Source organism: Camelina sativa, chromosome 7, assembly GCF_000633955.1.
Source record: "Camelina sativa cultivar DH55 chromosome 7, Cs, whole genome shotgun sequence".
NCBI lineage: Eukaryota > Viridiplantae > Streptophyta > Magnoliopsida > Brassicales > Brassicaceae > Camelina > Camelina sativa.
In genome coordinates, this window is record NC_025691.1 from 14719041 (window position 1) to 14731800 (window position 12760).

At 38.4% G+C, this 12760-nt stretch overlaps 1 protein-coding gene across 1 annotated transcript; it reads right to left on the bottom strand.

Moving 5' to 3' along the window:
- On the bottom strand, positions 5082-7338 carry LOC104701180 (probable acyl-activating enzyme 12, peroxisomal). Its single transcript, XM_010416829.2, has 3 exons — positions 7013-7338; positions 6084-6937; positions 5082-5884 (listed from the first exon to the last, which is right to left on the bottom strand). The coding sequence occupies exons 1-3, from the start codon at positions 7208-7210 to the stop codon at positions 5179-5181; spliced, it is 1758 nt and encodes a 585-aa protein (XP_010415131.1). The 5' UTR covers positions 7211-7338; the 3' UTR covers positions 5082-5178.

Genomic DNA, 12760 nt, shown 5'->3' on the forward strand with positions numbered 1-12760 from the left:
CAGCTTCCGGCCTATCAAACCATCGAACCAAGAACTCTCTACCACCAATCGCATTATAACGCACCTCCAAGACTTTTTCAGGAAAAAAAACTCATCTTCAATCAGTTCCGGAGGATCAGTATATTGTATCTGCTGAGGATCACCAATCACCTTCTTCAGCTGAGAGACATGAAAAACATTATGAAGCTTAGCACTGTCAGGAAGTTTGAGTTTGTATGCGACTGCTCCAATGCGTTCCAACACCAAGAATGGACCAAAGAACTTGGCAGCGAGCTTTTGACAAGAGCGTTTCACCAGAGACATTTGTCGATAAGGTTGAAGTTTTGGATAAACCCAGTCCCCCACTACAAACTCGACATCACGACAGTGCTTATCGGCCTGTTGCTTCATCAGATCCTGAGCTCGTTGCAGATTTCCTCGAATATGTGATAACATCAAGTCCCTCTCACGTAATTGCACCTCCAACTCCCAATTAGCTGTGGACCCTTGTTCAAAAAACAACAAGGATGGTGGATCGCGACCATATATCATCTTGAAAGGTGTTGTCTTGATTGCCGTATGGTAAGCCGTGTTATAGGAATATTCAGCCCAAGCGAGAAATTTGAACCAAGTACGTGGATGAATAGAAGCAAAACATCGAAGATAAGTCTCCTAGCACCTGTTCAACACTTCTGTTTGTCCATCGGTTTGAGGGTGATATGCCGTACTGAACTTCAGTTTTGTACCTGCCAAACGAAACAACTCTCTCCAAATACTTCCCACAAACACCCGGTCTCGATCAGAAACAATAGACTTGGGAAAACCATGAAGCTTCACCACCTCAGATACAAACTTGTTAGCCACATCAATTTCTTTGAAAGGGTGTTTAAGACCCAAAAAATGTGCTGCCTTGCTCAAACGATCAACAACCACCAGGATAACATTTATACCATTAGAGGCTGGCAAACCCTCAATAAAATCCAAAGAAATATCTTCCCAGATTGCTGTAGGAATGGGCAGAGGTTGTAATAGTCATGCTGGTGCTAACGTCGAATACTTGTGAGTCTGGCAAGTTGCGCATTCCGTAACATACCTCTTTACATCCTTGTACATTCCCTCCCAGTAAGACAAAGTTTGAATCCGCTTGAGAGTTTTCAATATTCCAACATGTCCTCCCATCTTGCTGTCATGAAATTCATGAAAAATCAGAGGAATAAATTTGGAGGTTTTAGGAATAACCAACCTTTGTTTATACCAAAATTTGTCCCCAATCAAGTGATAGTGAGTCTTGACCGCAGGGTTATCCAACTGTTTGATCAAAGCTTGAATACCAGGATCCGAATCAATCTCCCTGTAAATGTCCTGTAACTGTAGAACTGCTGGTACAATCAAAGCCGTTAAGGTTGCTGATGCAGAATGAGGGATACGTGACAGTCCATCAGCGGCCTTATTCTCTACTCCAGGCTTATAAATGATCTCCATATCAAACCCTAACAGTTTGGTCAACCACCTTTGATACTCCATGTTAACTTCTTTCTGTTCGAGTAAAAATTTGAGACTTCTCTGATCTGTGTGAACCTCAAACTTCCTTCCCAACAAGTAATGCTTCCACTGCAACATTGCCATTACAATAGCCATAAGTTCTCGCTCATAAGCAGGTTTAAGCTGTTCTCTCGGGGTCAACCCATGACTAAAGTAAGCTATCGGTCTCTTGTCTTGAATAAGAACTGCTCCGACTCCTGTTCCAGACGCATCAGTCTCCAATACAAAGGTTTTTTCAAAGTCAGGTAAAGCTAGTACCGGTACTGAAGACATCGCCTGTTTCAAAGTGTCGAAAGCCTCCTGCGCCACATTGCTCCACTGAAAACTATCTTTCTTCAACAGTTCTATTAAGGGTCTCGCAATAGTACCATAGTTGCGAACAAACTTACGGTAATACCCTGTAAGACCCAAAAACCCTCGCAATTGTTTGATATTGGTAGGAGCTGGCCATTGTAACATTGCCTCTGTTTTAATTGTATCAGTAGCCACTCCATCTCTAGATATGATATGACCCAAATACTCCACTTTGTAAACTCTAAATAAACACTTTTTTTGATTAGCAAACAACACATTGTCCTGTAATAGCTGCATTACCAAGCTCAAATGATATGCATGATCTTCGAGATTGTTGCTATAGACCAATATGTCATCAAAAAATACCACCACAAACCTTCGTAGATAAGGCTTAAACACCTTGTTCATCAGAGCTTGGAAAGTTGATGGAGCATTAGTGAGGCCAAAAGGTATCACTAAAAACGCATAACGACCCTCAAGTGTGCGAAAGGCTGTTTTCATGATGTCCTCCTCCTTCATTCTTATCTGATGGTAGCCAGAACGCAGGTCATTTTTTGAATAAATCACAGCACCATGTAGCTCATCAAGTAATTCGTCAATGACTGGAATTGGAAACTTGTTATGAATAGTCGCCCTATTCAGAGTTCTGTAATCAACACAGAACCTCCAAGAGGAGTCCTTATTTTTTACTAACAAGACGAGACTAGAAAAGGGCCTATTGCTAACTCGTATTATTCCAGATGACAACATTTCATTCACCATTTGCTCCATCACTTCTTTAGTTGCATGAGGATATCTATAGGGACGTACAATAATAGACTGAACTCCCGGTTTAAGATTAATCCCATGTTCTTGTCCTCCGAAAGGTGGCAATCCTACATGCAAGGCAAAAACAGAAGCAAACTTCACCAAGATCTCGCTAATAAGTGGATCAATAATAACCTCCGATGTGACGAGTTTAGTATTGTTCAACTCTTTCAAGTGATCTTGAATTATACGCTGTTTCAACGGAGTATCAAGAGTTTTCAAGGAAAGTGGAGGACCATGTAGAGAGGGATCCCCTAATAAAGTAACCCGCCTGCCTTTATATGTGAATTGCCATTCCTGCAACTTCCAGTCTACTTCACATTTACCCAAGGTCTCGAGCCATTGAACCCCCAATATGACATCCACTCCACCTAGGTCTAGTGAAATAAAATCACTTTCAAACTCTACACCAGAAAGTTGAAACTGAACCTTCTTACAAATACCAGACCCGTTCACCGAGACACCATTGCCCAACAAAACTTCCAAGTCTCTTGCAGCGTGAGTTTTTAACTTCGACTTACTCACCATCGCTGGTGTGATGAAATTATGTGAGGCGCCAGAGTCCAATAGTACCACCACACGACACTTGCCAATATATCCTACCATCTTAGTTGTCCTTGGAGAATGAAGACCGAGGAAGGAGTTAAGAGATAAGCATCTCACTTCTGGAGCTTGAACTATCTCCTCCAAAACGTCAGTCTGCAACTCCTCAACCATTACTTCTAACTCTAAGCCATCCACCACAGTTAATATTTGCAATTCTTTTAAGGGACAAATATGACCTCGAGAATATCTCCCTTTGCATTTGAAGCATATACTTGTGCTTCTCATGGCATCCAATTCCTCCGATGTGTGTCTCTGACGTGGTGGAGCTGCTTGTTTCACATTTGCTACAGTCTGTACTCCTTGACCCGTTCCACCCGTTAATAGCAGAGGTTTAGTAGCCGGAAAGGTGGCTGGAGGACGTGAAACAAACTGTTTAGTTTGCGTCACAGGTTTGTTCTCCTTGTCACTAATCAACTGGCAAAAAGAGCTTGATTCCATTCGTAACACAACAGCCTTTTGATAATCAACACCGTGAGGTTCTTTCATCTTTATCACTTCTTTCATTTCCTGCTTCAAACCATTATAAAAAATCTTCTCCAAGTGAGAGTCATCCATACCAGGAACTTGAGCAGATAAATCTTCAAACTCCGTGACATATGCAGCCACTGTCCCGGTTTGTTTAATCGCAAACAGCCGATTTCCAGGATCTGCTTCAATAGATTCTCCAAAACGAAGGAATAGTCGCTGCTTGAACTCATTCCAAGAACGAAACTCTCGTCGGTTCATCTCCTAGTTAAACCATTTCAGAACATCTCCTTCAAGGCTTAAGGCAACCATATAAAGTTTATCATAATCAGAGTAACGACCTACACGAAAGAATCTTTCTAGTTTTGACAACCATTCATACACCTGAGATCCATCAAAAACCGGCATATCTATCTTATGCAGTAAGCTAGATCTGTTCTCCAATGGCAGATTCCGATCATCGATATTACGCGGATAGGGATCTGAAGAAACTGGTACCTGCGGTGAGTTAGCTCTTTGGTTTGAGAACAACTTATCTACAGTTTTTGGTTTTCTTTCTCTTTTTGATTCTTATCAACTGAGTTGGTGTAAATTTGCAGCTTGATCTAGAAGATATCTTCCCAAATTTCGGGTCATACTTTCTTAATTTGCAGCAAGAACAATTCTTCAACAATGAAGCACCATTTGGAGTTTCACAGGGAGAAATAAATAGAACGGTTGTGTAATGTTGGAAAGCAAAGTGGTTGTGTGATAGTGCGGGAAGAAGAAGTAAAGATCAACTGGTGACCTATTAAGCAAGAAGGGGAGCATTTATATGATGATTTCTCAGAAAGGTGGTAAGCTTTAGAAAAGAAACTTTGTTTGACCTAGTTAGTTTATTGTGTTTAACGGAATAGAGGAGATGTTTGTTTCTCTTTGTCCTTTATCTCATAGTTAGTACTCTTATTGTGTAAGAGTAAAGTAGTTGATGTTTTTGTATAAAATTTGTTTGGATTAATATTTGTAAAACTTCTTATTTTTATGGATTTCTATGAAAAATAGATATTTAAATTTATACTGTTTGACCAAATATATATATATATGTATATATAAATATATAAAATATAGAATGCAAAATATATTATAGCAACAATATATAGGTATTGTTGACAAAACCATAATACAATTATTTTGTTACTATTAATTATAATATGGTAAATAAAAAACGCTACCGATAATTTTAATATAACGATGATAATAAGACGCTATTATAGAGGGACAAATTAATAGCATAGAGAAAAAGTGCTATTGTACGTGCTTCTTCTAAGATGACACTGACAAAGACAGCATTTACGAAATTGCTATCTAAACGATATAATAGCGTTTTTCGTGTGCAAAGAATACGCATATTTCTGGTAGTGGTCCATCAGTGGATAATTAATTAAAGACAATTTATCATTACATAATAGACGATATTACACATTTAGAACATGTAGATTCACAAACTCAAAGTCGTGAAGTAAAGTGATCGACCGGAAGTTTATCTTCACGCAGTTGAACTATTTTAGATTTAACATTGACCTCATCCTGATCATCAACCAAACCTTTAGCGATGTCTCGGAGCTTAAGCTTAAGGATCTTTCCATTCCCGTTTTTGGGCAGTTCTTCCAAGAACACCACCTTTCTTGGACACATAAAATGTGGCAAGTTCTCACGACAAAAGTCAATCAAATCTTTTTCTCTCGTCACAGGTTTATCATCACGATCTTCTTTATCAGTCTCACCCTTTTGTTGAACAACGAATGCACATGGGGTTTCCCCCCATGCAGGGTGCGGCATGGCCACGACGGCAGCCTCAAGCACCCGAACGTGCTTGTAAAGAACATTTTCAACTTCAACACTGCTGATATTCTCGCCTCCCGAGATAATAATGTCTTTGGACCTATCTTTGATCTCGATGTGTCCATCAGGATGAATCACACCTACGTCTCCAGTGTTGAGCCATCCGTGTTTGAACGCTTCTACTGTACCTTTGGGATTATTTAGATACCCTTTCATTATGCTGCTTCCTTTCAAGACAATTTCTCCCATCGTTTTCCCATCGCGTGGGACACTCTCTTGAGTTTCATTGTTCTTCACGTCAACTTCAGCTAGGCCTAAGATGCCTAACCCTTGCCTTGCTTTCAGCTCCATCTGTTGATTATCCGGTAATCTGTTTCAATTTAGGGGTGCCATATTAAAAACTTAATAATATCGAACATGGTTGTAATAAGTTAAAAAAATTCATCACTATATTATTATTTTTTTTTTCTTTGGCAAAACATAAGTAAACCATTGCTTTTGGTAAATGTTAATGAAACGTGAAAGCTAATATTTGTATACAAGTTTAAAATTGTATCACTGATGATTACCTGTTCCACTCGTCTTGCCACTCACAAAAGAGAACTGGACCAGTGGCTTCCGTAAGCCCATAGGCATGCATCACTTGAAACCCCAACCGCTGAACTTTCTTAAGAAGAGCCGCCGGTGGTGGTGAACCCCCCGTCAGCACATGGACCGGCCTAGACCTATGTGAAAGGTCAAACGTATTTCCTTGCAGGAGAATGTTGAAAACTGTAGGAACACAACACATATGCGTCACACTATGCATTTTTATATTTTTATAGATCTCTGGAGCAGTCACAAGCCTCATACACAAATTAGTTCCCCCGCGCGCAGCCATTGCCCATGGTAACGTCCATCCATTGCAATGAAACATAGGGAGAGTCCAAAGATAGACCGGGCAGGTTCCCAATTCCCAACCAATAATCGCGCTTAATGAGCTCAAATATGCTCCTCGGTGGGTACTCACCACACCTTTTGGGTCCGACGTGGTACCCGACGTGTAGTTCAACGAGATCGGATCCTGTTCGTCTTGAATACGGAACATACGTGCGACCAACGACGGCGTAGGCTCTCCCCTCTGGATGAGACCCTCATAGTCTAACTCCTCGGATGAAACCCTCTTAGGGCAATTGATGTCGTCAATAAATATGACCAGCAGGTTCAGTTGTGAGTCGTCAGATGATAGTAGATGGAGGGTTTCTCGAGCTAAGGGCTCAAACTTGCGGTCAATGAATAGGATCTTGGGCTTGGCGTGGCGGAGGATTGCGGCAATAGATGTTGCGTCCAGACGAGTGTTGATAGGGTTGAGAACAGCTCTAGCCATGGGAACGGCAAAGTACATCTCATACATGGCCGTTATGTTTGGAGCCACAACAGATACCTAAATACACATTTGCAATCACATACCTCATTTATACATATGAATGAGAGAGTAAGAGAGAGTGTGACATATTACCACATCGTTCTTGGCAATGTTAAGAGATATGAGAGAAGCGGCTAGACGGCAGCAACGGTCATAGGTCTGAGGCCAAGTGAAACGAGTTTCTCCGTCGATTATAGAAGTTCGATTAGGATAACACTCCGCAGCTCTTTTCAAGAATGTTATGGGCGTTAGAGGAACATTGTTTGCTTCACACAACGCCAAATTCTCCATCTTCTTCTTTTTTAGTGTGTTATGAATGTTTGTGTGAGCGAAGAGTGATATGTAAATTGACTCTATATATAGAGAAATTATGAGAAATGCAGGTATAAAACATGGCTAAATTTGGGAATACAAAATAATCCGATCACTCAATCATGGCAATTATTGCAAGAAAATTAAATTATTTCAAGAGTGAAGTGACCTTTTCCTTCTCAATATTTTACTTTTCTCCATACCAATTATGGAATGCAATTATTTTCATTTTTATGTGGTCCATAGAGTTCGAATTGATTGATATATCCCCTGCCACGTTTTCCCAGTGCCAAATAGTTGTATCTATCTTCTACAGTTCTACTCAATAAATTGAAAAGAAATAAATTTTATTATTTTCGTCATTTTTAATTCAGATGATCTGATGTTTCCCTTAATCATAACTTTTGTTCTTGTTTATCATTTCTTTTTTTGTCTTTTTGCTTTTTTTTTTTTTTGTTTAGTTGATTTTAAAGATGTCATTTGGATACAAATATGGAAAACAATGATAATTGGATCATAGAAAGACATCTATATTATCATTGAAATCTGGACAGCTAATTTAATGAACTTATGTTATTCTGATGCGTGGATAAAATGCAACGAGATTTGGAGAAGAAATGAGGTGACCGACATAACATCTTAAAGACTGACCCTAGAAGTGATCAATCATAAACATTTTCACTGATCGACCGACCATTTTCTATGCTAAACACGCAAGCTCTCCAGAAGCACCGACCAGTGAAAAAGGACTGGCTGATGTCCACTTGACCTCTAAAATAAACCACTTGAGAATAAAGTGATCGACTAATCTCACTTGTTTTAGTAAAACTGTGAGAAATGAACTAAGTTTACGCTTTCTAAACCTAATTTTTAGTTAATCACCTTCTCATACAGTTCCCATCCACCTCACTTAACCAGAAAATCACTGAAAATCCAAAAATATTTTCACATATTATATGTTAAATATAATATTTTGGTTTAACTATGTATATACACGTTACACATGTTTTTATCATATACAGTAAAACCTCTATAAATTAATAATATTGGGACCTTCAAAATCTATTAATTTATAGAGGTTTTATTATATTGATAAATTAATAGTTATTAGTTTATAGAGAGATTTTCCTAATTTGGTAATTTTTTGAAAAAAAAATATTTAAAAACAAGATTTAATTGTTACAAAATATTTTTATATAATCAATTACAAAAAAAAAATAACAATTCACATGTTTTGCAGAGAAAACTAAAAGTTTTTTAATATAGTAAAATTATTAAAAATGAACTATAACAAAAATTAATGTGTATATATATACTTATATTTTGATAATTTTATATAATTAGTAATTTACAATATTGATGGGACTATATATTTCCAAAAGATTTTCAAAAAAATATTATCTTATTATATTATAAATTATGTCCAAAACTACACTGATCCAACTTCAAACCGAAGAAATTTATTAATTTATAATGATTAATTAATTTATAGAGGTTTTACTGTATATATATATATATTTTCGTAACCCTAAAACCAAATCAATATTTCTGAACTGAACAAAAGTTTGGTCAATTCCGTTTTGTTTGGATTTCTAGAAAAGATACAATTGACTAACATTCAAAGTATATTCGATTTTTGGTTTATCTAAACCGATCGACCAACCAAAATAAATTTTAAAATACCCAGAAACCTATTATGTACTGTATCCTTATTGAGTCGGTTCACAAGTGAGGATTTGAGAGACAATCTCATCTTTGCAAAAGTACGAGGGAGTATAATTCTGGCTAACCCATCATATATCTTATAAGATAATTGTGTTTGATGATCATTAAGAATTGCATTATACAACATATACTAGATTAGCACCCGTGCTAAAGCACGGGTTGAATTTCCTTTTATTTATATTGTAATTTTTATATAAAATAGAATTTATGTGATTGTTTTAAAAGTTGTGTGAATAAAACATTATGCAATAAAATTATAGGCCAAATATGAGAACTTGAAATTTTTTGAGATTTCTTATGATTGTTCTGCGGATTCGTCTAAATTTTTGAAATTTATCAAATCAATCATAATAAACATTATTTATGTTATTTTGATATATAGTTGTTAGTATAATTGAAAATCACTTTTAATCCGCGGAAAAGTGATTAATTTTTGAGATTTTGTTTTCTATATATAGTTAATTAAATATTATGTGGAGATTTTTTTTTATTTTTTTTAATATCTCTTTTAAGAGGATCTGAAATCAAGATTTAACTAACGGTTACAACCCATATAACCTATAACCTATCAAATAATCAAATAAATAATCTTATAACCCATATTATATAGTCTACAATAAAAAAGGTTGTGTACTTCCGTTTTATTATATAGGGGATACGGGACTATGACTTGCTGACCAAGTGTAAGACAAAATTACAGGATATACAGTTTACATATTTAGGTGATAAAATTTGATCTTCTACATCCCACCTCAAGATGGTGGGGTTATTGACACACTAATCTTGGAAATCATTGAGTTGAAGGGAGCACGAGTCAGAGGCTTTGTTAATGCATCCACTAATTGATCCTTGGTTGAGACGTGAGCAACACGTGAGATTTTCAGCGGTGATTTGATTGTGAACGAAATGGTAGGCTAACGCCAAATGCTTCATCTGGGAGTGAGTACAGAGATATGTGGTGCTAACGTTGTCACAATATATCACAGGTGGTGATTTCATAGTGAACCCAAGTTCCGTAATTAAGAAACATATCCAATGGACTTCTGCGCATGTGTTAGCGATAGAGTGATACTTTTCCTCAGTAGATGACCGAGCAACAGTTGTTTGCTTCTTAGATGACCATGAGACGGGTTTGTTACCAAGATAGACAATGTGAGCATGAGTGGAGACATAGTCATCACGATCACCACCCCAATCAGCGTCGGAAAAGGCGTGAACAGAAGGTATGTTGTAACGATGAAAGAAGATGCCATGACTTGTTGTTCTCGCTAGATAGCGAAGAAGTCGTTTGGCTGCTTGCCAGTGATCAGAGGTGGGTCTATGCATGAACTGCGATAAGTGGTTGACAGCGTATGAGCAATCTAGCCGAGTGAGTGACAATTATTGCAAGCTGCCAACAATGGTGCGATACTCAGACGGATTAGAGAGAGCTGTACTAGAATAGAGAGACAGTTTTGGTGATGTGGCCATTGGATTAATAACGGGCTTTGCATTGAGCATGTTGTGGTAGGTGAAAAGATCGAGAATATAGCGGCGTTGAGTTAAATGAAGGCCATGCGAGGTTCAACATGCTTCAAGACCAAGAAAGTAGTGTATATCTTCGGGATCTTTTGAGTCTAAAACGTTGTGCTAGGGATTGAAGAGTCTTTTGGAGGAGAATTTAGTTGTTGCTAGTGACGATTATGTTGTCCACATAGAACATGATGTAAATAAGCCGAGTTCCACGGTGAAGAATGGAAATATAAGCATCTGCCAAGGAGTTTTTGAAACATGCACAAAGGATAAAACGTTTGAGTTCCTCATACCAAGCACACAGAGCTTGTTTAAGGCTATAGATAGCCTTATGGAGGGGACACACATGATTAGGGCAGTTCACATCGACAAAACCCTCTGGTTACTTGACATAGACCTCCTTAGTTAAGGACCCTTGAAGGAATGCATTGTTGACGTCAAGCTGTTTGATTGGCCAATCACAGTTGACGACAATTTGAAGAACAATAGAAGAGTAGTGTAATGACCCTCACTACGGGGTAAAATTCAAAATAAAAACCCCTGGCCAAAGGACCTGGAAAGGACGAGAAAAGGAAGCAACAAAGAAAGGTAGAAGAATTGCTGAAGAAATGATGGACCGAGAGATGGCCATGTACCTTACCATGTACCATGTACCATGTGCCGTACCATGTACCGTACCATGTACCGTACCATGTACAGTACCGCGGACGTACCACGTACCGCATGACAGAGTCGTCCGAGGCGTACCACAGACTCGAGACGTACCGCAGAGTCGTCCGTGACCGTCCCGCAATACGAACCGTCGACTGCACTGCGATGTCGCTAGCCGAGCCGATAAGAGTCAAAGGATTAAGGAACTTATGTCTCCTTCATTTACCAATCAAAATTCATGCAAAAAGTGAGAAAAACATAATCTTTATGTTTTCACAAAATTGGCCAATCAAATTGCATGCAAAAAGGGTGTGAGACAAAGGAGAAGAAGTGGTCATTATTTAACCAAGTAATGCATTTCTCACCAAGTATTATCTAGAAGAGAAGGACTGGTGAAGAATCGGCCAAGTATTAGCATTTCTCACCAAGTATTGTCTAGAAGAAAAGGAGTGGTGAAGAATCGGCCAAGTCTTTGCATTTCTCACCAAGCTTTCAAGGAGACTTTCTCACCAAGTTTTCGAAAACTTGCTCACCAAGTTTCGAAGCTCGCCATGCATTGGTTCATTCTGCCGCCCAAGCTCTCTATAAAAGGAAGCTCACTTCTCTTTATTTTTGCAAAAACAAGCTAAGTAAAGAAGAAGGAGAGAAAAGAGAGAAAATAGAGAAAAGAGAGAGGGTTGAGAAGGAAGAAGGCGTGAAGAAGAAGAGTGTGAAGGAATGAGAAGAGCAAGACAAGAGTATCGACTGCTGCCAAGACTGTTGCATCGAGAAGGAAATCGATTGCAACAAGGAAGATCCGAAGTGCTGCCAAGGGAGAGACGTCGCCAGGAGAATCCATTCACTCCACCAAGAGTTCGTCGGTATACTGTGAGTCCAGGCACATTTCACCGAACTATATGGAGTCTAAAGACTTCCGTCTAGTAAACGATTTGCATTGAGCATATAGTTGCATTTACTTGAATTTATCTTTGTGATTTTTCTTGGTTAAATGCATGTGCTGTGAGGTTACTCTCGTTGCTAGTTGGAAATGTTCTAGTAACAGAGAAGGTAACTTAATTGTGAGGTTACTCTCGATACTAGTTCGAAATGTTCTGGTATCGGAGGTAGTAACTTGGTTAAGATACTTGTAAAATTATGAGCTTAAAAACCATAAAAACTCAAATATCAATTGGTTGAAGTCTTAAGGCATTTAGTCCGCGAGAAATTCCGGCTAGCATAGTAAGACTAGGGTATGGCTGTCCTTAGACTATTTCCATACCAGCATGCAGCCGCGTCATGTAACCCATGTGCGTTGAGTTGTAGGGTTGGTATGAAGAGCTCGGAGGTTACTGAGCTCGCTACCCTGGCCGAAGCTGTCTACACGACGGTGTAGCTCGAAGTGTTGTTCCGGTTGCATGCCTTTGTGGTTGAAATGCGGAGGTGTTGAGGAGAGGAAGCATATCGGGCCAATAAATTAAAACTTGTTAAAAACTTTATAGCTTTTATTCAAGTTTTATAGCATTGTAGTTGATTGATTGCTTGCTAGATTTATTTGCTTAATTAGCTCATTATCTTCTGCATGCTATCTCTGATTGTTTGATTGGTGTTTGCTTGCTTGCATGTTTGATTGCTTGATTGCTTGTTTGATTGCTTGCTTGCTTG